Raw genomic sequence first — 26550 nt, 5'->3', positions numbered from 1 at the left:
GGAATGGGAGAGGGAAGGCAGCTGTGATTACCAGTATAACCTAATGAATAGTCACAGAGGAGAAAAATATAGCTCTATATGTTCCTTTTATCTCCTCCGCTATACTCCACCACTATTTTAATGAATAATTTCAGTACTGGTAATATTTTAGGTGGAGTATGATCCAAATGACACCACCCTGCAATGACATGTAACTTGTGTGACTTCATGAGCCCTTTGGGTGGAGACATGAAATCTTCACTCAGATGAAGGACAAGAATGGATGCTCAGGTACAAAAGGGGTGTGCAGTACTGGTTTTCTTTCACTTGCCCCTGCAGCTCAATTCTCCACTCTTTTTCAACTGGCCTGGTGCCCCAGGAGGCTGACCTATGTTGGACTCTATTGATGAGATCCCATGACTTCTGATTTCCAGTTGGGTTCAGCTAATGGGGAACTAGAGCCGGAGATCAGAAAGAAAGAGGGAAGTGAGATCAGGGTATTTGTTCTCTGAAATGTCAGCTAAAGCTGACTGTGACCATGCTCAGCTCAAGATGGCCTTCTATACACAGAAGTCTTACCTCTTCAGGCCTAGAAGTCATAACAGCCCATTATTACTAGCCCCAGGTCACTGCACTGTATCGCATGTGGTTCTCCTACATTCTGCCAACAATTTTGTAAATAACCTTTTCATAAATAAGCCCTTTCAAATTATCCTAATTTTTGTGTGCATTCTGTTAAGTGATCGGATCTCTGATTGATACAATCCCCTGGGCAGTGTTCTTGGTACAGCCTACTATCTATAGCTGAATGGGTATGTGTCAGATTATCTATAGGCAGTTTCTAAAGTTTTCATGTGCATATATGGATATATATTGCGGGTGATCATTGTTTGTCCTGTTACATAATTGCAATTGTCTTTTAGAATTTGATTTTTAAAGATTTGTGCAATATTACAAAGGGCTATTAGGCTTATAGAAATCGTTCATATGGGATTCTTGCTTAGGTCTAGAAACATATGGCCTTTGGGCTTGAGCAGTCATTAAGTGACTATTTAATGCCAATAGTATGTCTTTTTTAAAGTTTCAAATTTGAGGGGTGGATATTTTTCTGTTTTATCTTGTTTTTATGTACTGAAATATTATTGAGATTGTTTTGAGCTATACCAGGTCACGGATTTTATTAACTGGTTTCCCTCCTCGTCATTTGTGGTAGATGTAATGGGGTTTTAATATGGTTCTTCACTTTCTATCAAGTTTGTTGTACTGGTAAAATCTTTATCTGAGTAAAGAGGCTATAGTAAAGGAAAACATGTTCTTGTAGATTATATATGAAGAAGATCTAGATAAAGTAATCCTGTGAAGGTTGAGGTAGGGAATAAATGGGATATATCTTAAAAATAATTTAAGAAAAACTAATTGAATAAAGATTAGAATGTGGAGTAGATGGGTTGAAAATGAGATATACTGATAACAAAATAATTAAGATATTTTGTTTTGGGATATTAAAGACAAAAAGAGGATTACAATTACCTCTGTAAAAGGAGACAGACGATCTGGATCAAGAAGAGAAGAGAAAATGAGATCTTAAAAAATACAGGGAATTAATTTTACTATTTGCACTTTGGTGACATATTGATATAGATGAATACACACATATACAAAGCAAGCAAGTACTAAGAATTGGGGGCAGTAGGGTGCCATAATGGGATGCAAGCGATATCTGTTGCTTTTGAGATGAAATAGATGGGAGTGCTTGAAAAGCTAGAGAGTTTTAAAACCTAAATATGTTCCATGGATTAACTCATTTAATTGTAGGGTTGCTGTAAGGCACTCTGTCTCCAAGGCCTGCACACTCCTTCTCCACACTGTACTGCCTCTAAATTCGGTATTAAGTTTTTGTATCTAAGTTTGCAAGTTAAGTTTATGGCAAAAGCTGCAAAGTAGACTAATCAAAACCAAGTAACTTACACCAAGCCCCTGTCCCATAGCATTTAATGTCAACTACATAATAACAGTGTTTAGGCAAAAAGATTGGCAGCTAAGGTCTGCCTAGGTCTGAACTGGGATGGGATCCCATGGACAGGTCATGGCTATCAATGGACAGCTGCAGTTGTCTATGTATAGAAAAGACTTAGAAATACTCATATGAAGAGGGGTTTTCAAGTCCAGAAACAAAGTATATAAATGCTTATTTTAAATGTATGCAACAACAATCTTGCCATAAAGCTGGGGAGTAGATCATACAGTTCCTTTCACGTGATACTTAATTGTCCACAGTACTCCTTCAGAGAAGGGGGGGGTGGTGTCTTTTGGTCATACAGTGTATTTGAATCCTATAAGAGGATTTCCTTTGATACAATTCTGTTAAAGGAAAAGAATTGGGCAACAAGTTGAAAACCTTTAATTTTTAGTATAAACTAAAAGTTTTAAAAGATATCCTTTAGAATTACTTCTGTGAAGCAGGCTTTTCATGAAACTACTGAATAGTCAGACTCCTTAAGTAAAATAATAAGCAGTGAATGAATGAATGAATGAATGCTTTCCTGGGTTGTCAGCATTATTATCTAAAGCTCTTTGATGTAATTCCACAAAGTCTAAAACTATTAGGGGATAGTCTGAATGGTGGGAACACTAACCTCATAGCAGGCAGGCCTGTCACAGAGTAGGATGTAGAAATCAAATGCAGAGACTTTCAAACCACCCAGGTTTTTCTTCTTGTGTGGAGAATAATCTGGCTTTTACAAGATCATAGTTTCACTGGCTATTCTTAGTATTATTACTGAAAATATTTGATCAAGCTTTTTTTGAAAAATGAAGTTCATACAAACATTTGATGACTTAACATAACCATTTAAAGGATACAAATGGTTATTTTAATGATTCATAAATTGGTTTCTATTTATATTTCTTAAGTTTCCACAGAGCTATAGCATTTTGAGTTCTCAGTAAGATGGCAAAACGGGTGATCATTTTGCAGGATATAAAATAATCCTATAAACTGCATTTCAGCTTAAATTCAAGGAAAAAATAAAAGGTTCATTTTCCCTACATGGGAAACAAGATGCTAAAAATAACTAGCAGTAAGATGATTTATCATGGCAACATTATTAATGATAATCATTTGATTTTTGTAAACAGCTTCTGAGAAAAGACATCTGAAAACACCATATATAGAGTTCTTGATTATACCATTCAAAGTAGTTGCTTATTGGAGGGAATATTAGCATATCCAAGCTGTCCTTAAAACAGTTCTGCTCTTGCCAAGTTTCTGAGCACAGAATTATACTCGCGTTGTGTTAATATTATCATCATAAAAATTGATCCAATTTCTTCTTATGAATACCTATTTGAACATTTTTACATCCAGAAAATATAATTCCTCAAATAGCTTGCTGTGTAATAAGGACTTTTAAAGAAGTGTAAGTCAGATTAATGATGCCCAGCATATCTACGTATGGAAAGTGGCATTTCTCCTGGTTCTAGCAGAAATTTGGTAAGATACACTAGAGTTTCTTTCATTTTTATCTTGGTATAAACATTCTTGATACATGCTACAAAACACATGAACCTTGAAAGTATTATACTAAGGGAAAGAAGCCACAAAAGACCACCTGTGGTATAATTCGATTTATATGAAATCTATAGAGACAAAGTATTTGGAGGCTGGGGGGTGGTAGAGAGGCTATGATACGGAGTTTCTTTGTGGGATGATAAAGCGTCCTAACACTGATTGTGGTCATGCCTGCATATATGTGTGAGTATACTGAAAAAACACTGAATGACACTGATTTTTAGAATGTGAATTGTATGGTATGTGAATTATGTCTCAATAAACTGTTTAAAAAGTTAGGCAGGGAGCTTATACATAGCATTGTTTCTTTGCATTCACTCATATTCTCCTTTCTCCCAGGGTCTGACCAACTAATTCAATTTAATGAAAATCACGAGGCACTTATCATGTGCAAAACACTGTACTGTCATTGGAAGAGACAAAAGATGGAACAGCCTCTATCTTTCAGGAGGTTACAGTGCAGTAGGGGGGATGTTGATATAATAATGCTGATGATGATGATGGAGGAGGGTAAAAAAGAGTGAGCATTTCTTGCTATGTTTCAGGAACTGTGTTAAGTACTTTCAATGTTATTTTGTGTTATTCTCAGAGCAATCCTACAGATAGATACTGTTATTTTTCTGATTTTTGTATCCGAGGAAACAGACACATAGAGGTGAACTAACTTATTTAGGGTCACATACCAAGAAATGGCAGAGTGAGAATTTTAACCTAGTGCTCAGCCAAGAGCCAGCCCTCTTAACAACTTGAGTCCATAGATACACAAAATACAAAATACAAGGCAGATTAAGGTTAAGTGTCATGAAAGAATCAAGTAAAAGTGATAGGGTCATTTGAAGAAAGAACACATCTCGTTTGCAGCTCAGAAAGGACTAGGAAAGTCAGTTTAGCTCTAAAACACATAGGTATGTTTGAATGTTTGACTACAATTTTCATCAGTCATGAAGTAGCTTCAAACCTACATCACAGATGAAATTTTCTCTTTTTTTGCAAAATGAATATGGTCAAGCAGAAAGTGATCAAAGTCACATGTGCCATGTCAAAGGCACAACTTTCTCAAGATAAATTTATAATAAAGAAACTATCACAAGATATAAAGCCAGAACCATTTTTATTCATTCTCCTTATCTCCAATCTAATCTCTTATCTGCAGCCTGAGATCTTTCAAATTCTTCTTTTTGTGTTTGCAATTACATTCCTAATCTAGACTGTATTGATTTCCCCCCTCTCCTGTCTCCTTTCTTATTGACTTTCCCACTGCTTCCCTTCCCACAAAGTTAGCTGAATGTTCTGGCTCAAGCTACTCTTATGAATTACAGAAAGCACATCACTAATAACTTCATTGCTTTTCACGTAAGGGATAAGTTATTTTGCTTTCAGTCTAGAGGCTACATATTAAATGTTCACCTAAATCTACTTAGTCTCTTGTCCTCTACATATTTCCATACTACTTTTCTCTGCTGTTGTCTATACTTACATCTAAAAAACAGCATTCCTGTTCTTTATCGAGTTTCCATGAGTGCTTTTAAAATTTCCTTCCTAAAACCTTTACTGGAAGATTGTTTTGGCCATAATCAGAGGAATAATGAAGTAGTTTTACTTCCTAGACAGTCAGCATTGCTGATAAGCATGAAATATGCTAGACCACCCTTTTCCTCAGTCATTACACAAAAACCAATGCAAATAAAATAACATTTCCTTCTGTTATGGCATAAATGATCACCTCTGAACCACTGTGCAGACTACAGGAAGATGTGACAGAAAATAATTATTTGTGTAAACACTCTAGAGTTCTACGTTACGATTCAGAGTAGGATAGGTGATTGCTGTGGTAAGGAAAAAAGACTCCAAATCTCAATGGCTCAACACATAACAGTTTATTTCTCACTTTCAAAATATTCACTGCAAATCCATCAGCTCTCTAGGGCAGGTCCCTTACAAATAGTGACTTAGAGATCAAGGTGGCATTCATTCTGTAGGTAAGTACACTATTTGGAACATGCTGCTTTCAGGTGACAGTGGCAGGCAGAGAGCTGGAGTGTTGTGCAGGACACTTTACTGCTCCGGCATTGAAATGACACATCACTTCTGTTTACAATCTCGTTGCAATCCCTCTACTAGAAGTAGTCAAATGGCATTGCTTAACTACGAGGGGTGGGAAGTGAATGGGAGCACACAGATATTTGATAAGCTGTTAACATCTTTGCCACAGTCTACAAATAATATAAACTTTTTTTTAATATTTTAATGAAAAACAATATTTGAAAAACTCTATGTGGATACAAAATATCCCTTAAATATAACAGTTTTAAATTAGCATATATAGATATATTTTAGGAAACAGCTAAAGTTATGAAGCTTCAAGTTGATCTAACATGGCATTATAATTACAATGTTGCAAGAATGTTACTGAGAGATTCTAGCATATGCACTGCAAAAATTTGGGGAGCCAATATATTATTTATCTACCAGATGTTTTCTATCTTTATAATAATTTTACTTGTGATTCAAGGGAGCTGACATGAAATCAGCTATTTAAAAAAATAGCTATTTATTCTCCCACCATGCCAAAATACTTTGTACATATGACATTACAATGAGCACATTCTCTGTAACAGGTGTTTTCTTAGACATCAATTTGTAATTCATACTATTCTGATATAAAACATGTAAAGTAAAAATAAATTTCAACTCATTTCAGCATAGTGGTAAACGTGAATCAGCAACAAACACGAGACAATAAATACCAAATCTTAGTAAAATATGAAATAGAAAGATTATAATCTCCTAAATTTAATTCTTATTTTAATTTAGTATTAACGTTTAAGACAACAACTTTTAAAACAGCATACTTACTAAGATTTTGGCAGTAGTTTTATGTAACAAGACATACAGCGTACTAGAGGTCTGGCACTCAACTTGCTTACAGTAAACCAGCTTCAATATGAAGGCATTCAGTATTGTTTAAAAACCTTCTTTTTACATGCTAAATATTTTGGCAAGTATGCAATTAAACAGTAATGAAATTAATATAGTAAGATTAGGAAATTACAAACTTGAAACTTGTATCCTAAGCATAAATCATATAAAAAAAGGATTACTGGTTATATAGAATATCCCTGGATAATCAAAACTTAATAGTATAAAACATGCGAAATATTTCAGAATATTAATCAAAAAATACCAGGGTCTATTTAAAATGATTCCCATCTAAAGGGTATCAAAGTTAATTCAAATCATGTAACACTCTAACACTAAATATTTTTCAGTACTGTCAAAGTAGAGGTAAATTTCATAAATTTGGGGGTTTGCTTATACTGTAAATTGCTGTCTTGTTCACTTGAAGCAGCATAAAACAACATCCCAGAATGTCACTAAGTAAGAAAAGAATGGCTGCTGCACTGGCAAAAATAGGATGTAAGGATCAAAGGCACACTATTCAGCTAGCCAAAGGGATAGCAAACTCTTTTTCCCCCCCAAGCCCTTTCCCCATGTAAACAAAAGTTTATTAAGGAGAAAAGTATAATAAGCTAAACTTTAAATTTTCAAAAGTAAGCATTTGGAGATACTAATGCTAAGTCCAGGCTTCAAAAATGTCAACTATTGTCGCCTGGATACTTCTGTTCTATTTTAAAGATGTATTCAACTTAGATACTTCAAACATTAGATTCATTTTTTGGTGGTCAAAATTATTTATCATCTAAAACATTTTACTTTAATTCCAAACATTTTAACTACTAGTATGACAACAGGGTTTTAACTATCAGAGGAATTAACCAGTGGAAAGAAAAAGAGACAAACAAGACAAAATCCTATATTTAAGCCGCAGGCAACAATTAAGGCCCTTTCCGGCACAGTGGCATTGGACTGGCAACTCAAAAGTCCAGGAATAATTCTACTAACACAGGGAAACTCATGCATTTTGGTAAATATGCCCTAACATTCACAGTTGGAGCTTCTTCTAGACCTTGCTTTTTTCAATAGGGCAATTTTGACTTTTTCCTTCTTATTATGCTGCCTTGTGACTTGAACTCGACTTCTTTTTCTTCTTACTATGTTTTTTGTGCTGTTTCTTCTTCTTCTTCTTTGCTTTCTCCGTTGCTTTTTCTCGCTCTTCACGTCTTCTCTTCTTTTTTGCTTGAGCCTCCTCTTCGTAATCTGATTCTGATGAGGAATCTGGTGATGAAGGTTTCTCCTCAGGACAGGCCTTCTTCCTTTTTTTGCTGAGACTTCTGACATGCTTTTCTTTCTCTGTGTCATCCTTTAACTTCTTCCTCTTTTTGACAGACACCTTGCTCTCTGATTCAGATTCACAGGTAGAGCTTTCTGATGATTTGTGTGAATGGTTCTTCTTTTTCTTTCTCTTTTTTCCATGTTTCTTTTCCTCCTCCTCAGAATCTGAAGAGCTGCTTGAAGAATCAGAGCTTGATGAAGAAGGTGAAGACTGACAATATTTCTTCTTCTTCTTCTTTTTCTTCTTTTCTTTCTTTTTGGATGAGCCCTCCTTTCCACTCAACAACTTCTCTCTCCTTTTTTCTAATTCTTTCTTCCAATTCTCAGTCATTTTTTCTTCGAATTCCGCTAGTGCCTTGGAGCCTTTCTTTTTGTTTTCTAATTGTTTCTTCACTTCTTCCCAGGTGGGCCTTGGTCGATTCAGATAATCTTGTATTGTTGGGCCTAAGGAGTGTGATGGGCCCCTCCATCTGGCCATTGCTATAGGATTCATATAGGCCACCCGGTTATCCCGCTTTCCCATGAGGCCTGATGGCGCCCAGAGCAGACTCTCAATTGCTAAAGAGAATAAGGATAGACCCCCTTTTTAGAGTCTTCATCTGCTGGTATACCAGGCGGGCTTGACTCTGTGAGAGAAGCAGATGGGATGATTACAAAACACCTTTAATAAGAGACAAAGTAAGCATGTTTAAGTTTCACTGCTCGGTATCACATAATACAGTAGAAAGATTTCCAAAATCACAGACCTTGGGAACAAAGAATATACACACTTAAGATTTTTGCATATTTTAGATATTGTGGTACAAATGGAACATACAGTGCTTTTTATACCTCACGTTAGGTTCTGTTATCTAAATGTTTTAATAACGATTTCCTTTTATACTGTATGATACTTGTCCTTTTTTAGCCTTACAGGTTATAAAGAGAGAGAGAGAAATTTCTATAGCTAAATTCTGTACCAGGCAGACCTCCTCCATCTTAGGAAAGTACAACCCAATTCCCTCTACTCTGACAAAAGTCCAGAGTCATCCCTGAAAAATCCTCCTCCCTCAACTCTCACATTCATTCTATTACTAAATCCTGCTGTTAAAATCCCACAATAGGTCTCATGTCTGTTCATGTCTCTCCAAATATATTGTCAACACAGTCCATGTCCTATCATCTCTTGCTTAGACTACTTATATCTAGTATCTATCAAGTGTTTACTACCCACCAGGGACTGCTTAGTTGTGCAATGGATTATCTCACTCAGTCTCTAGAATAGCCCTATAAGGTTGATCCTATTGTTATTCCCATTTTGCAGCTGAAGAAACTGAGGCTTAGACAATTTGAGTAACTTGCACAGAGTAACAGCTAATAAATGGCAAATGGCAAAACCTGGATTTAACTTGAAGCACCCTGATGCCAAATCCTGCACACCTAACACAACACTATATTGCCTCCTTACAGCAACCTCTTAATTGATAGCCCTATTTTTACCCCCCTTACTCTCTTCCACTCCAGTTCCATGCTGCAATTAGAAGGATCTTAAAATACCCTAGTGGTTTTACATTTTAATGAGAATCAAATCCAGACTCCTATAAAGGTCTTATATGATCTGTCCTGTTATCTCTCTTACTTTCACATAAAGCTACTCAATCCTTTTCTCAAGTCTATCTTTTCCAATCTTCTCTTGGTTTCTGGAACATGCTAAGCTCCAAGCCTAGTCACCATGGTCATTCCACCTTATCTTCAGGTCTCAATTTAAATGTCAATTCCTCAGAAGGACAACTGTTAGATTGAATTATATAAAATCACTAATTATACAGGATAAAAATAGTCAAATGTCAGCAATTTCACATGGCTCAACCTTATATTAAATTATGTTGCCTCTGTATCAATCCCTCATACTCATTATTCTGTATCACAGTTCCCTGCTTCTTTAATTCATGGCACTTAGAAAATTGATGATTATCTTATTTGTCTGATTATTTGAATGTATTTGTGTGTGTGAGTGCATGTGTGAGGGTGTGTATGTATGTGTGTGTGTGTATATCCATGGAAAAATATAAGGCCAAGAAGAGTAAGACCATGTTTGATCTGTTTTATCACCATGGTATTCCAGTATCCAACATGGCATCTGGCCCACACTAAGAACTCAATAAATATTTGCCCAATAACAAACAAACAAATGAATGGATTGATGGATGGGTAACTCTGTGAGAGAGGGGAATTCAGAGAAGCCTCTTGGAGTTGGTGATGTCTGTACAGGATTTTGAAGGATAAAGAGGAGTTTTCCCAGGAAACAAGGAAATGAAGGACATTCTGGGCAGAGGAAAGAATATGTGAAAAAACAGAGAGATCTGAAAGAGCACCACGTATATAGTGTTGATGGAGCCTAAAGTGCGAGAGGGCAGTGGCAGGAGGGAGGCTGCATAGGAATAAACAGCCTGATCACAGAGGCCCTCTTAGGTCATTTTAAGATCTTAGAATTTGTTCTATAGTTGATAGGAAGCTAACAAAATCTGAAGAGAAAGATAATCAGACATATCACAGATTTTTCTCTTAATCTCCATCTTGACTATGACCCTTTAAGTCAACCTAACATACCAACCCATCAAAAGCTCAATGTCACAGACTTCACAGAGATTCTTGGTGATAGTTTCCTGCATTTGATTTATTGTGTTCTTTACCTTATTCTCTTCCTCTTCAGTTCTGTCCAGCTCCTCTTAGGGCTTTCTATCATTTTCATTGTTACCACTACTCCAAAGAGCTGTCAAATATCATTGTTTCCCAGACTTGATCATCAAAAGCCCTTAAGGATTTTAGTTCATGTTCAACCGGCTGGTTGTTTCTGCTACTACACACTTAGAATAGCATAATCCATTCTAATTTCAGTTCCTTGAGACCTAGTCCTGACATCATCTGGAAAGACAGGTAAAGATCAGCTCACAAAGGATTTGGATGTGATGCTGAGGTTGGAATTTAGTCTCTGGGACTTAGAATGAAGCTGATGGGGGAAATATTGACTATTTTAAGCAGGAGAGTGATATGGTCACATATGTGACCATATGTGTTTAAGAGACAATTTTTTACAGCATGAAAAATGAATTGGAGGCAGGTAAGACTAAGGACAATGAGATTCATTTAAGTATTCACACAGACAAGAAATGAAAGAGTCTGAACTAAAACACTGGCATTATGAATGAAAAGAGTGGGAAATATATGAGACATGTTAAGGAGAGTCTACTGAAATTAATGATCAATTGGATACAAAGGGTGAGGAAGAGAAAGGAATCTAGGGCAAAGTTCTGGCTTGTGAGACTAGATAAAAGGGTGATGGCAATGACTGGGTAACATAGGAAATGGCATAGACTTTGAGAAAATGTCTAGGTTCAGTGCTGGTTTCATAAAGTTTGAGGTTCCTGTGAAACATCTGAATGAATCTACATGTAGGAAATTGGATGCATAGGTGTTAGCATTCTGGAATGTAACCTGAGTTAGAGATATGGGATTGGCAGTTGCTGAGTGATGGCTAAGGCTACGAGAGAAAATTAAATTACCTTGGGGAGGATTTCAAATGAAAAAAGATTTGAGCGCTGGATCCAATTTAATAACAACACACAGGGGTTGGCAGAGAAAGTAAAGCCTACAAAGAACACTTCAGAAAATTAGCCAGAGTGGTAAGAGCTAGACCAGCATCAGGAGAAAAAAAAAAAAAAAGGAAGAGTCACAGAAACACAGCAGGGAGAATAAACTTTCAAGGTGAGGATAATAATTGCCAAAGGCCTATGTTCATGAATTTCATTTGAGCAATATTTAAACATTAAAATCTGGGGGAAAAAACCCTAAATGTCCATCAATAATGAACAGGTTATATACAGGTTATATGAATTATAGTACATGTATACAACGAGATAGTATGTCCACAACATACTGTTGAGTGAAAAGTTCGCCAGATGTAAACATAAGTTATCACTGCATTTGGGGAGGCATTATTTCCTTTTGTAGATTTTTCTATACTATTCACATTTTTTTTTTTTACAATGAGCAGGTATTACCTTTACCTTTAAAAAAAATCCAGAAAAAAGATGTCATGGACAGTATTAAATGCAGCAGATAAGTCAAGTAAGATAAAATCAGAAAATGTCCATTATATTTGGTTATGAAGAAATCATTAGTTACTTTTGCTAATGTAATTTCAATGAATTAGTGAGGGTAGAAGCCAGATGATGGTGGATTAAAAACCAAATGGGAGGTGAGAAATTAGAGATATAAGGTACATAGACTCATTTGATACAGAAAGTAAAGAGATAGGAAGGTAACTAAAATAAGGGATGAAGAATTAAGGAAAATTGTTTTTTGGTGTTGTTTGTTTTTATCATAGAAGAAACTTGAACATGTTTATAGGGTGACAAAGTATAAATAGAAAGAGTTTAAAGAAGATAAGAAGGAAAGGGAATAATTCTTTGCAGCAAACTACAGAAGAAACAGGAATCAAAGTCACAGTTAGAAGATGCCTCTTCTTGAAAGAGCAGAGGCAAAGAATAAAGAAAGAATATAGGTGTAGGGTTGTTTTTTTCTTTTAATGGGAGGGAGATGAAAGGGTGAAAGTTGAAGTGTTTCTCACAAAATAGCCTGAATTTTCATTCAGTGGTAGGTGCCAAGGTCATCTGCTAAGAATAAGGCAGGTTGAGGTAGCACAGAAGTTTTGAGACCAATAATTAAAATTTGGAATAACTGCAGAGGGGAATGGGGGAGAATGCTGACAGCAGACAAGAGTTGTGGGAGGCCCTCAGAACTGCAGAATCTGTGTGTTCTGTTCTCAGAAGATAAAGCACACTGAGAAAAAAGAAAAAGTAACAGCTACAAGGTTTCTTGCTCAAGGCTCTTTGTTTAAAAAGTATTATGGTTTAACTTCTGTTTCTATTTTAGAAGAGAAAATTGATTCTCTATATCTCTTTTTGTATGAAGTATGTTAATTTTGTATAAAGATTAGATACAGACTCTAACAGCCCTATGGTAATCTGGGTGTTATAACAGTTATTTGTTCTTTCATTCTTACAACTCCCTTTTGATCACCTATACCAGACATTATGTTATATGCCATGGAGATTATGGTCTAGTAAAGGTCTAGTCATTAAACAAATACCAAACAAATGAGTATAAAATTACAACTGTGATTAGAATGACAAAGGAAAAGTATAGGATGCTATGAAAAGTATAATGAGTGACCTCATTTAGAATGGAAGGTCAACTCTGAGATACTGACATGTAACTAACATGTGATCTGAGACCTGATGGATAAATCAGAGATAGCCAGATGAAAAGGTTAAACAGTATAGGAGTAATAAAAGAGCCAAAGTTAATTGAATGTTCCAAGAAAAAAGAATACCAGATGGTTAAGGCCCTGAGGTGAAAAGGAAAATCCAAATACAATGCAAATATTCACATTATTACACTGTTGTAGACCAGTCATAATATCAACTTCTTCTTGAAAGTGATTGTATCTATACCATTTTTTTCATTGAATATGCTCAGGTAAAAGTCAATATGAATTTAAGTTAATTAAAAGCATATTTTAATGTTTCACAGTGTAATTTCAATTGTAACTATTACCAAGGCTAGTTACTTTGAAGACATACCCTATTTTACAAATCATTTCACTGAATTTTTAGTGCTATGTCTAGCTGTAAGCATCACACTGTGTCTCACAGACACATGCACTGGAAAACTCTTTAAAATAGTTGGCAATTGTACTGAGACTTAACATGAAACATCCAACTCTTCTGAAAAGGTCTGGACAATCAGATGAGACCCCTATACAAAACAATGTTCTTTGTTCCCACTAGCTAATGTAAGTTTAAGTACCACGCTACCGAAATAAATGACTCTTATAAAGCTACTTAAAGGCTTAAAGACAGCAATGCATCTACTAATTTATAAAATAATAATAATAATAATCTGCACATATATACTAACAATACCTTTAATTATCACACTATGTTTCTGCCATTTCACATTGAATAATAACATAGAAAAAAAGCCACAGCATAATATAATTCACAGGCTGAATAAGAGACAAAGACAGTTTCTGGAGACATTTAATTATACTTGACAATTTCCTGAAAATATCGAGCTTTAGCCAGTGTACATAATATGATATCCTTTCTTCTAAATTAAACTCAAGCAACTACACATTTTATTCCAGTTGTTAACATGACTGTCTTGAAGGAGAAGTTATCACTCTTATTTTGACTGGGATCAACATGATAGAAAGCTGTGCTGTGTTAAAAGCATTCACCTCAGGTGAATTTCCTCTAGCATAGTTGTGTCATGGAGCATTTCTCATCTGAGGAAAAAGGTGTAGAATTTGAAAGACTGCCTCCTCTTTTTCCGTCTACAGAATTGTCAAATGACAAGGGATCAGTCTCTACCATCTTAAGGATGACACCAGAAAGCTTACAGCAGCAACAAAATATTGCAGATGTAAGAGATAAAATAAAAAAGAATGGTTATGAGAGGGTAGAAGCACCAAGTATGAATTTTAGCTAGGTGTTTATTCTAAAGAAATGAGTGCTTCACCCTCATTTATCTTAATAGAGTAATACATTTTGGATTTTATATTCAGAAAAATAAATCATTGTTATCATTTAATTGAATTGAAATTAAAAAAAATAAACTTTCTGTTTTAGAGTATCTTTAGATTCATAGAAAAGTTGCAAGTATACTAGAGTATCTTTTATATCCAGTTTTCTTAATGATAATATCTTACATTAATACGTACATTTGTACATTTGCCACAACTAATGAGCCAATACTAACACATTCATATTAACTAAAGTCCATTCTTCATTTGAATTCCCTTAGTTTTTAACCTACTGTCCTTTTTCTGTTCCAGGATTCCATCCAGGACACCACATCACATTTAGTCATTATGTCTCCCAGGCTCCTCTAGACTGTGGCAGTTTCTTAGAACTTCCTTGGTTTTGAGGAATACTGATTAGTATTGATTTTTTAGAATGTTCTTCATTTTGGGTTTGTCTGATGTATTCATTGGCCATAATTTGAACATTGTTAAAGTCTATATAAATATAAAGACTTGATATTCCATCAGTCATGTGAAAATGATTACAACTATTCAGTGTTCACCACAAATAGGTACTATTCCAAGTGGTTTACCTTGATTATCTCAATTAATTCTCACTACTTCATGAAGTAGGTACTATTATTTTCCCCACTTGACAGATGAGCAAACTCAGTCTCAGAAAGGTTAAGTAATTTTTCCAAGGTCTCACAGTAGTAGAGCCAAGACTGGACCCCTAGCAGCCTGATTTAAAGCCAGCATTGTTAAAGAATGCCATTGTAGCATGAAAAGTAGCTGCAAATTCTAGCTGAGGACTCTAATGAAAATATGATGGTTATTGTAGCTGTACACCTATCCCTTAAGTTCAGAAGGTCATATGGCAAATGCTCTCCTGAAAGGGTATAAAAATGTCTAATGTTAATATAATTTAAGAGGGAGGGTATAGCTCAGAGGTAGAGTGTGTGCCTAGCATGCACAAGGTCCTGGGTTCAATCCCCAGTGCCTCCATTAAAGATAAACAAACCTAATTACCTCCCCTGCTAAAAATGTAAAATTATAAAAAAAAAAAAGCTCAAAGAAAATATAACTTACATTGGTTGATGTTATCAGTTTATATAAATTGGGACTACTTGAAGCAGGTGTTCTACATATTTATCAGATCAATCTCAAATTTTCAGATACATGAAGCATAAATCTCTCTTGGAGTGGGAGAGGAGATGGGAGTCTAGCTTAAACCAGTCAATGTATTTTTCTGCATTACTATGTGGCTGGATATAACTAACGGTTACAATAATGAGGAGAACCTGGGAAAATGGAAATGTACAGAAGACTCAAAAACACCGTTTAACTTATTATTTTCAACTTTTTTCCTTACCCAACCTGATTACCTGATTTAAGTTTTCCCTTCTCTCTTCACACCTGCAAGTACAGGGATGCTTAAGGAAAAGCGTTAACCATAATCAGCAAAAAGCAAATGGAAACTGTCCAAATCAACCTGGATAATCTATAAACTATCAAGAGTTTCTCCTTTTTATACTCCAGATTACTTACTACCTATCTCTGTTCCTTCACATGGCTGTATATGTTCCTCTATTTATATGTGTAAAGTGTCACTTGTAGTTTCCTTTTCCCCCACTGGATTGCAGATCCCTAAAGGGTAAAGGCTTCAGCGTTGCTCAGACTACCATGTTTTCTATCCACTGCTATGGCAGATATTCTGAGTCACAGAATTTGCTAACCTAACACTTAACAACATGTCATATCAGTTATTTTGACCTATTTATTATATCATTGCCAGCAGCAGTTGTCATGCAAGACTCAGGAATACAGGAAAGTTCCACACTAGGAAGTCAGTTGTTTTTACCCAGACTCCCTTAAATCTTTTTCACCTTTTGACTGACATTGAAATAATCGGCCTATATAACTGCCTGAATCAGGAACCTGAAGATTCCAGTACATTTGCTTGATTTACTTCAAACTCAGTAACTCTAGATAACTGTTTCTCTCTATGGAAGAAGTCAATCCTAACCCTAAATCCCTCAAAGGTCCTGAATATGAGTGTACAGATTACTTATGCCATCCCTTAACTCTTCTGATAAGCAGCTCTAGCAAAACTTTGTACTCTATTTGGCTTATCTATTCCAAAATGTTTGAGGATGAAATTCCTCATCTTGAAAATAAATTTGATATCCTAGAACTTAGAGAGACATCTAAAATGTTATAGCATGCTGAAATGGAAGAAAACTTGGTTTTTATCAGCCTGAATTACTGGCTTAGAAAATAAATCATGGTTCTATAACTTTATTTTGACCATAACATACAATTTAAAATGGAAAAATAATCTTAAAATAAGGTTGAATATGTTTGACAAAAATACATAATATCAATGTATGTATTTCACTTATGCACTCAACAAATGTTTATTGTGATCCTACAATGAGCCAGGCAAGTATTAATCTAAACAAGGAAGATAAAGTCCATGAATTCATGTGGTTTACATGTTACAGGAGGGAGGTGATGAACAAATTTGAGCTTTATTCCAAATATGCCAGAAGGAATCTAATCAAGACTTTAAAAGAAAATACTGGCTGGTGGTTGAGGGGTAGGGGGAACAGAGGAACAAGTTAAATGATGTAATAAGGAAACACAGCTAACTGCAGAAGGTGGGACATTCTATAAAACAGATATCTGGCCTTTTCTAGAAATTACATGGGAAAAATGAAAACTGCTCTAGAAAAAAAGAAGATTTAAAGAGACATGATTAAATGCCATGCATGAACTTTGATTTTATCCTAGTTCAGTAAAAAACAAAAAGGTATATGAGGTTTCTTTCTGGAGTGATCAAAACGTTCCAAAATTACATTGTGGTGATGGGTGCACAACTTTCATAAATTTGCAGTAAAACATTAAATCTTAAACTTAAATAATTTTCATAATGTGAAAATTATACTCCAATAAAGCTGTTAAAATGATTCTGAGGGCACACTTAGGGATATCTCATACTGGAAGGTAGTAGATGATATCAGGGAATTTAAAAAAATAACTTAAATATTACAATATTGAGAGTATGGGAGAGAATGCCCTTATTTTTAGGAGATGCAAGCTGAAAAAACTGCAAATGAAGCATCATGAGGTCTGTAACTTTCAAATTGTGCTTTTTCTTTTAATATTCATCACAATGAAAATGATCTAATTATTTGTGTGATCATTTGTTTAATACCATTTCCACACACTAAATGATGGGTTCTATAAGGAAAAGATCTATGTGTACTGTGGTCACCACCAAAGCTCTCAAAATCATTAGCATACCAATACGTTATTTCATTTAAAAATCAATGAAAACCACCTTTCTTAATCCCATTTCCCCTGTTATCTACTGCTCCATTTCTCTGTTGTTTTTTTTTTCAGTAAAACTCCTGGAAAGTGACATTTATACAGTTTTCAACCCTTCTCCTCCCATTCTCTCTTGAACCCACACCCATGGGGTGTTCACTTCAACCACTCTATGGGAACTTTTGTTGCCCAGGTCACTAATGACCTCCATGTTACTGTATCTAATGATCAATTCTCATTTTTATCTTAACTTAATCATTTGGCATCAATTAACAGAGTGGATCACTCCCTCCTCCTTGAAACACTTACCTCAAATGGCTTCGAAGATTACAAATGCTCAGTTTTCCTCTCACTTTCCCAGCTGCTGCTTTCCAGTCTCCCTTTCAGGTTCTTCCACTTTGACCAAAGATGAAAAATGAGATAATATTTGTTAAAGTCCTTTGCAGAAGTTGGCAGTAAGTTTTAACTTAGTAAGTAAGAACTAAAACTTGAAGTAACAACAACAAAAATGTAACCAAATTTGAAAAGGTATACTGACCAGAAGAAAAGGTTCTTTTATTCAGGCAAAGTAATAACCCTCTTTAAAAGGTTATAATTAGCCCATTCTCGCCATTATAGTTATTTATTCAATTGTAAATATCTTAGTAACTACAGATTATTCCCTGCTTTCATACTTTTCCTACCTATAATTGGTCATCTAATGTATTCCTTCCTCATTGCCTATTGAAACTCCTCTAACCTCAAAGGAATCTGGTCTGAAACCCAACCTCTTTAAACAAAATTCTGCCCCAACATCTGGACTCCTATTTTATATTTCTATAGTACTTTCAAATTTACGAAGTGAATTAATAAATAAAGGAGCAATACTGGGGTAAATTGTATGAAATAATTTAACAACTCTAAACAATCTAAGGAATACAATTTCTACCTTCCTTGGTGTCCCTAAATTTTGATGACCAACGTAGACTAACCAACATAAACATTTCTGACAGCAATAATAGATATTACTCTAAGACTGTAACTCAAAGTGTGGTTCCAGGACCTATGGGGTTCTCCAAGATCCTTTCAGGAGGTCTGCAAGGTTCTCTTTTTTCCAGATATCTTATTTGTGTGAGGCCTGATTTTTTAAATATACTTCAACTAAAGCAACCTATCACAACAGATTAAATGTAAAAGCAGATAAGAGAGTTATTAAGTTGGCACTAAAGAGATTTAAAAGTGTAAAATAATACATCTCTGTTCATTAAATATTTTTAATTTCAAAAATATAATTACATTCTATAAAACGTTATCTAGTTAAAATTTAATGGTCTTATTACTGGTATTTTCAAATGGATTAATCAATAGCTTAAATTTTTCTCAGTTTTAGTTTTTAATACCATAAATATCAATAGCTGTTATTTACCAGATACTATTTACGACATAAACAAATGTTCTTTGGGGTCCTCAGTAATTTCTAATAGTCTAAAGGAATCCTGAAACCAAATGGTTAGAGAACTATTCCTCTGAGAAAATGTTTCTCGAAGTATGTCCACTGACCATCTACATCAGCGCTATCTGGGACACTTGTTACAAATACAGATTTCAGGACTCCACGTAAGACCTACTAAATCGTAACTTCTGGGGTCATGAACTTACATTTTAAACCCGATCCTCAGTGACTCTTACGCACACTAATGTTAGAAAACTCTAATAAAGAGGTATGTAGACTTCAGAGTCTGATAGTCAGTCTCTAGCTCGGCCACCTCCTGTTTGTAACCGTAGCCCATACCACCCTTCGACCAACCGATTTCTGGCTCTCATTTTCCCCATCCGCTGAACCCTCTTCAAACTGCAAATCCTCAGTTAAACCGTTCCTTATTTCCAGAGGAAACTCAAAGATTCCTATGTAAGAGGAGTTTAGGGGCAGCAATCTGGTTGTTAGAGAAAGTTAGGGACTTCAAGTTGCACTTCTGTAGGAAGTACGCTGCTTCACTCAGACTGCTTCACTCAGACTGCTTCATTTGGTGTAGCTGTGTGGAGAAAGTAAGATTTCGGAGGTGGGTAAGACATTCTAGGCTACACCTTGGCATCACCCCTTACCTATGTCCTTCCCCTGCGGGTCGGGAACGACCTCAGAGGACCGTGCCACCGTGGAAGCCGGCAGCCGGTTTGTCTTCCCTTAGCCCCGCCCCCAATCCGTTATCCTTACAAAGTTGCTGCCCACTTTCTCAATGCAGGCTGTGATTTGCATACAGAGTTCTGACCAATCAGAGGTCTGAAACTGGTCATGATGTCACTGATTTGACAGAAATCCGTGAAATTTTGCCCAGCCGTGAACGATTACTTTAAGAGCCAAAGGCTTATTTAAATATATAAAGTTTTCTGTAGAACGCTATTAAAGGTACAGACCACTAACGCTCAAGATCAGAATCATCTAGGTTTTTTAAAAACCTACAAAATAGCTACATAATTAAAACTGTGACAGTGCTGTAAAGAAAATGCATAGGGTTTGATGACAGCACATATCTAGTACTTAGTCAATGGGATCAAGGAAGACCTCTCTTTGAAAGCAGGATTTAAAATAAGACCTGAAAGATGAATAGTCACTAGTCAGGTAAACAGGATGAGGGCTAGTTCAAAGCAGAAGAAAAAAACATGCGAAAGCACTGAGACAGGAACCATGTTGGCCCCTTCAAGAAACAATAGGCTAACGTGACTGGAGGGTAACGATCAATGGTGATGGTGGCATGGGATGATGCTGAAGAAATGGGCAGAAGCATGATCATGAAGGACCTGAGAGGCAATATTAAAGATTTTGAACTTTGTCCAAAAACTATGGGAAGATTTTTGAATAGAAAGAGAGACATGCTCATATTTGTATTTTAGAAAAATCATTCTCTCTAGTATGTGGAAAATACAGAGGAGATAAGATTGGATACAGAAGGAACGTTAATCTACATGAGAGATGATGGTTAGTCAGATTAGGATGGGGCTAGAAGGCCATGGCTCATGAATAACACCCTTAACTGAGTACCATACTGTATACCAGGTGTGGAATCACTGAATATTTTAAACAGGGAAGTGACATGATCATATTTTCATTTTTAAAAAGTCACTTTGCCCCACATATGGAGAAAGGATACTAGTGGTCTATAAAGGAATGCAGGGTGATGAATTAGGCAGTAGCATAGGTATGATAGTTTGGACTGGGTAGTGGCAGCAGATGAAGATGGTCTGAGATGGTCTGGATTAGGATGCTGGCACTAAAGCAGGAGACAAATGGACAGATATGAGATACTATTTTGGAGGCAGAACCAAGAGGACTTGGTGACTGGGTAAGGGAGAAAAAGAAATCAAACATAACTATCTGGAACTCGGCAGCCAGAAGTGCCATTTATTGTATCATTAAAGAAGTGGTAAAGGGTGGATGAGCAAATTTGTTTTTGTACATGTTAATTCAGAGATGTCTGCTAGACACCCAAATAGAGATTCTGACTAGGCAGCTGATTATATGAGTCTGGGGCTCCAAAGGGATGCATGTTTGGCTGTCTACCTTACACTTCAGACTCTGAAGACTTGTAGACTTGAAGAATATACTTGTAGACTCAAAGTATATACTTGAGGACTCTCACATTACATGGAGAATTTCTTTAGGGCAGCAGTAATGATTTATTCATCTATTATTTCCCATGGTATCAAACACATAAGAAGTACTCAATATATCTGTTTATTTGAATTAAATTATGTAATCAATTTCAGTCACTGTTTCATCACAATTCTAAACACATAATCAATACTACACAAAAAATTATTCAGTAATCCATATGTTTTGTCTTTACAAGACAAGTGATAGTTTAACATGTGTTTTGACTGAATTGGCATAGCTCAATTGATATTCTGTCACTGGACTTTTGAAGTTAAAAGTGTTTGGAACACAAATTCTCATAGCCTAGAACTTCCACCTATGCCTAGGTGAGGAGGTCAGGAAATCTTTCCCAAAAGCACTATAAACCTGGACAAAATTAACAAAAGCAACCATTTCAGCACTCTGGAAATTGAACAAAACTATAAATCCATCTGAGTAGTGTTTATTTTTGAAACATCGCTGACCTTGGGGTACAATGAGCAGGAATCGGTGGCATTAGGACCTAGAGCTGCTCCCATACCCCCCAGCCCCCTAGTTCAATCAGTACAGAGGACTTACACACTGAAAAACCACAAAACACTGTTGAGAGAAATTAAAGAACATCTAAGTAATTAGGCAGATATTTCATGCTCTTGGATTGGAAGACTCAATACTATCAAGATAGTAATTCTCCCCAAATTGGTGGACAGACTAAATGCAACCCCTATTAAAACCCCAGCTGGCTTCTTTGCAGAAATTGACATTGACCAGTTGATCTTAAAATTAATATGGAAATACAAGGAACCAGAATAGTCAAAACAAATTTGCAAATGTGGAACAAAATTGGGAGGACTCACACTTTCCAATTTCAAAATTTAAGATAAAATCACAATTAATCAGACAGTGTGGTATTGGCCCAAGGATAGGCATATAGATAAGTAGAACAGAATTCAAAATTCAGAAATAAAGTCTAACATTTATGGTCAATTGATTTCCCACAAAGGTACGAAGACAATTTAGTAGGGGAAAGGTTAGTCTTTTCAACAAAGGAGCTGGGACACTTTTTTTTTAAACAGGAAGGAAATTAGACCCTTGCTTCATACTATATACAAAAAATTAACTCAAGATGGATCACAGACCCAAATTTAAGAGCTAAAAAACATAATTTCTGGAAGAAAATATACGATAAAATTTCATGACCTGGAGTAGGACAGAGAGTTCTTAGGTACAATATTGAAACCATGATCCACAGAAGAAAAAATTGATTGATTTGAATTTGTCAACTTTGACTCCTCAAAAGTCACCAATAAATGCAAGCCACAGACTAGAAGACAGCATTTGTAAATCATAGATCTAACAAAAAGCTCAGAAACAGAATATCTGAATAACTCTTACAACTCAGTAATTATTAGGAAGCAAAAAACCCCATTAAAAATAGGCACATAATTTGAAAAGACATTTCCTCAAAGAAGATATGAGTGGCTAAAAAGGATATAAAAAGATACACGTCATTAGTCATTAGGGAAATGTAAATCAGAACCTCAATTAGAAACTACTACATATCCACTAGAATGGCTATAATAAAAAAGACAAATGATACCAAATGTCGAGGATGCAGAGAAAACAGACCACTTGTGCATTGTTGGTGAGGATATAATATGGTACAGATACTTTGTAAACTATTTTGGAAGTTTCTTAACAAAGTAAATATAAATTTCCCATAAATAGCAGTTTTACTCCTAGGAATCTAACCATAGGAAATAAAAATGTATGTCCATACAGAGGCATGTGTATAACTGTTCATAGTAGCATTACCGGTAATAGCAAAAAAACTGGAAAAAATGCAAACATCCATCGCCTAGTAAGTGGATGAACAATATGTGATATATTTACACTATGGAATACTATTAATCAATTAAAAGAAACAAGCTATTGATACATGCTACAACATGGATGCACCTTAAAAACATTATGCTCAGTGACAGAAGATAGATACAATGGACCACATATTATATGATTCCATTTATATGAAGTATACAGAAAAGGCAAAGTTACAGAGGAAGAAAACAGAAGAGTAGTTGCTTAAGCCTAGGCATGGAAGAAGAAATTAACCGCTAATGGGTCCCACAGAACTTTTGGGGATGATGGAAAAATTTTAAAACTGATTTGTGGTGATGGTTGCACAACTCAATTACTTTACTAAAATCATTGAATTATACACTAATAAGAGTGAATTTTATAGTATGTATATTACATTTCAATATATCTGTTTTAAAAAACACAGGGATATTTTAAAGGGAAGAATTTGATGGACTTCCTTTAAGGCACCTACAATGGCTTTCTTTAGGCTTACTGTATGTACTAATTTTCATAATTTCTCCGTTTACATAACACTCCTTACACAACAATGAATCACAAGCCCTGACTGCTAAGCCTTTTCCCAGTTGTAATCTTACATATCCAGTTACCTTTCCGACTACTCCCTGATAACTAACTCCTCTTCTCCATCTCAATAAGTTTTCCTTCTCAATTTTCTCAAGGCTATTAGTTATGCCTGCTTTTTACATCTTCTCATACTCTTAGTACTAATATATGACATTCTCACATGATTTTTTTTACTTATTAACATAACTGCTCCTGGGATGCTTCATGCTTTTATTTTTTACCTCCTAAATTAGACTGTGAGCTACATCAAAGGCAACTTTCAAGGTTTAACTTTTTCTGTACTCTCAAAACAAGCAGCACAGTGCTGAGAACAAAGCAGACAGTCATTAAATGAATGTTGATTTAAATTAATAACCCACATTCTTGCATTTATTTATCACAAGTTTATGAGCACCTAATACATGTAAAACACTGGGTTAAGTGCCATCAAGAAACCGAAGAAATGTATGATACATGCTCTCTCTTCTGAAGGAATTTATAAACAAGCTGGGCATGTAAAGGGTTAGAAAATACAAGACTATCATTCAAAAAAGATGTCAAGAAGCAATCCATGATTAAGAGAAAATGAGGAAACAAAATCAGTGAGTCATGGATCAGAAAAAGAGCTAAAATGAGTCTTAGAAGAGATAAGTTGGATACTAAAATGTGAGAGAGGTTGAGATTTCAGGCAGGAAAGATGGACTGAGTAAGAAGGGCAGAGGTGAGAATTCAAAGTTTATGTAGAGAATTTGGGAGAAAATTAAGGTTGAAAATTGGGTTGAGGCTAGAAAGTGAATGGCCATGAATGCCTGATTAAGTTGTCCAGACTTTATTCTGCTAAAATAGCCATTCGCTGAGCACCTACTATGTGACTGGTGGGTTACATGCATTGTTGTATGTTGGATACTGGATGTCCATTTCCTCGGTCTCATAGCCCTCAGATTTTCTTTCGAGAAGAGTCCAGTGGGACCGTAACTAGAGGGCTCACACTATTGTAGTGAAGGGGCAAGCAATTACATTGCAAAATGACTGAAGTTTCAGTTTATTTCATCCTATTCTGGTTATGATGATAAGACTGTTCTGGTTATGAGGCCCTTGCGTTTTCTGCTTCCTTGGTATCCAGAGCTACTTCAATTCCTGCCTATTTCCAGCCCCGACTCACTAGCCTTCCACAGATTCTGTGAGATCTTGTTATTTTTCCAATGAATTAAATTTTAAGATAGCCAGAGTTGATTTATGTTGCTTGCAACTAAAATGTCCTAATTGATGGAGTTATATATTATTCCACATTTCACTGATAAAGAGACTGTGTGTTAGTGTGATTAAGTTAACTTCCCCAAGGCCATACAGCTAGCAAGAGGCAAACGTGGGTAACGTTTGACTCAGGAATCTAATTTCTATAAAATTACTTACCAGAGGCTACATGGCACGACCAAGACTCAAACTCTTGTTTGTCTGACTTCAAAACTTGTGTTTTTTTTAACTTCCCTACACGACTCTGCCTTTCAATGAGGAATCACTGCAGATTTTCGAAAAGGGCATGACATGATGAAAATGGCATTTTCAAAAGGTTAATTTCACAACAGAGGATAGCCTGGAAGGGAAGCAAGAGACCGTGAGGTAGGCAGATAGATGACAATGATGAGGTAAATAATCCAGATGGAAAATGACAGTGGTCTGAAATAGTGAAATGACGGTTGGAATGCAGGAGAATATAGAAGGGAACAGTAACTAGAGTACTTTATCAGTTGTCATAGAGCTCTCTCTCTGAAATGTGCATCCCATTAATTTTTTACTGTTTTATAATAACTTCGGTTCAGTGATTTCAAATTTCAGTCCAGTAAGCATATGTGTTTTACTGAATTAAACAGAATCTCTTAGTAAGCATATTATAAACTTATAAGCAAATGTACATCATCTGCAGCTAAATTATATCTACATCATTTACAGAAAAAAATGCAATTTGCCTGTGATTTTATGATCAAGCAATATTTTAGGTCTTTAAATTTCTTCAAATCATCAGAACCACAGGAAAGAAAGGATATCACAAAATCCAAACAGTTATTTGTAAGAATTAGCTGAAGTTTTTCCACAAAACTAAAAATAAACTTTGCAACAAAACGGTTGATCTACTTGTGATCTTCATTTTCCCGGCAACCTAAGTGTCTAGAAGCAAGAGTCATTTTCTCCATTAGAGATAGCTGCACAAGTCAATAGGAAAAATGATATGAGTTTTGAAATAAGAGGAAAGGAAACAATTTGAATGAAAGAACTGTGTACAGGTCAGACTATGTGAGTGCTGCTCAAGCAAAATATATTTCCTCATTTGCAGAAGCAGTAATTGGGACAGCACTCGAGCTCTCTATATAAACCTTGCTTGACTAAATAGCAACACCAATTTTGTTCAAACAATGTTACTCATTGTTGCCTTAATTGTTTCCTTTTGAGTTACAAAAATAATGCCTGCTCATTGTTTAAATATTCAAAAAATGCTTCAGAATAGAAAATAAAAAGTTAAACTTTTTCCTTCTATCTAATCACATCAGTTGGGTGTGTATCTTTTCAGACATTTTTCTATGAACATGAAAACACACACACATGCGCACCCCAAAAATACATCTTTTTATATGTACTTTTATATGGATGAGATCATACTGCAGATATTGTTTTGCAACATGTCTTTTTATTTGACACTTTACTGTGGGCATCTTTTGCACATACTGAGAACCAGCTCTTTTGTTCTCAGTTACCAAGGCCGGTATGGTCTCAAGTCCTAGTTCATGGCATTTTCCCAATCATTTAAATTCTTCAATAACTGGTTTTTTTTGGGGGGTGTGT

The 26550-nt window shown here is 35.5% G+C and overlaps 1 protein-coding gene across 2 annotated transcripts in view; it reads right to left on the bottom strand.

The window, feature by feature from the left end:
- Positions 1-7116: 7116 nt before the first annotated feature.
- FAM133A (family with sequence similarity 133 member A) overlaps positions 7117-26550 on the bottom strand; it is a 30325-nt gene continuing 10891 nt past the window's right edge. For both annotated transcript variants that reach the window (XM_072956410.1, XM_072956411.1), the window contains exons 3-4: positions 17991-18077; positions 7117-8409 (exon numbers count right to left, since the gene is read on the bottom strand). In XM_072956410.1, coding sequence (XP_072812511.1) covers positions 7560-8306 — 747 coding nt within the window. In that variant the 5' untranslated portion in view covers positions 8307-8409; positions 17991-18077 and the 3' untranslated portion in view covers positions 7117-7559. The remainder of the gene's footprint in view (positions 8410-17990; positions 18078-26550) is intronic.

This window comes from Vicugna pacos, chromosome X (assembly GCF_048564905.1).
Source record: "Vicugna pacos chromosome X, VicPac4, whole genome shotgun sequence".
NCBI classification, from domain to species: domain Eukaryota; kingdom Metazoa; phylum Chordata; class Mammalia; order Artiodactyla; family Camelidae; genus Vicugna; species Vicugna pacos.
This window is presented reverse-complemented; position numbering and strand designations above follow the sequence as displayed.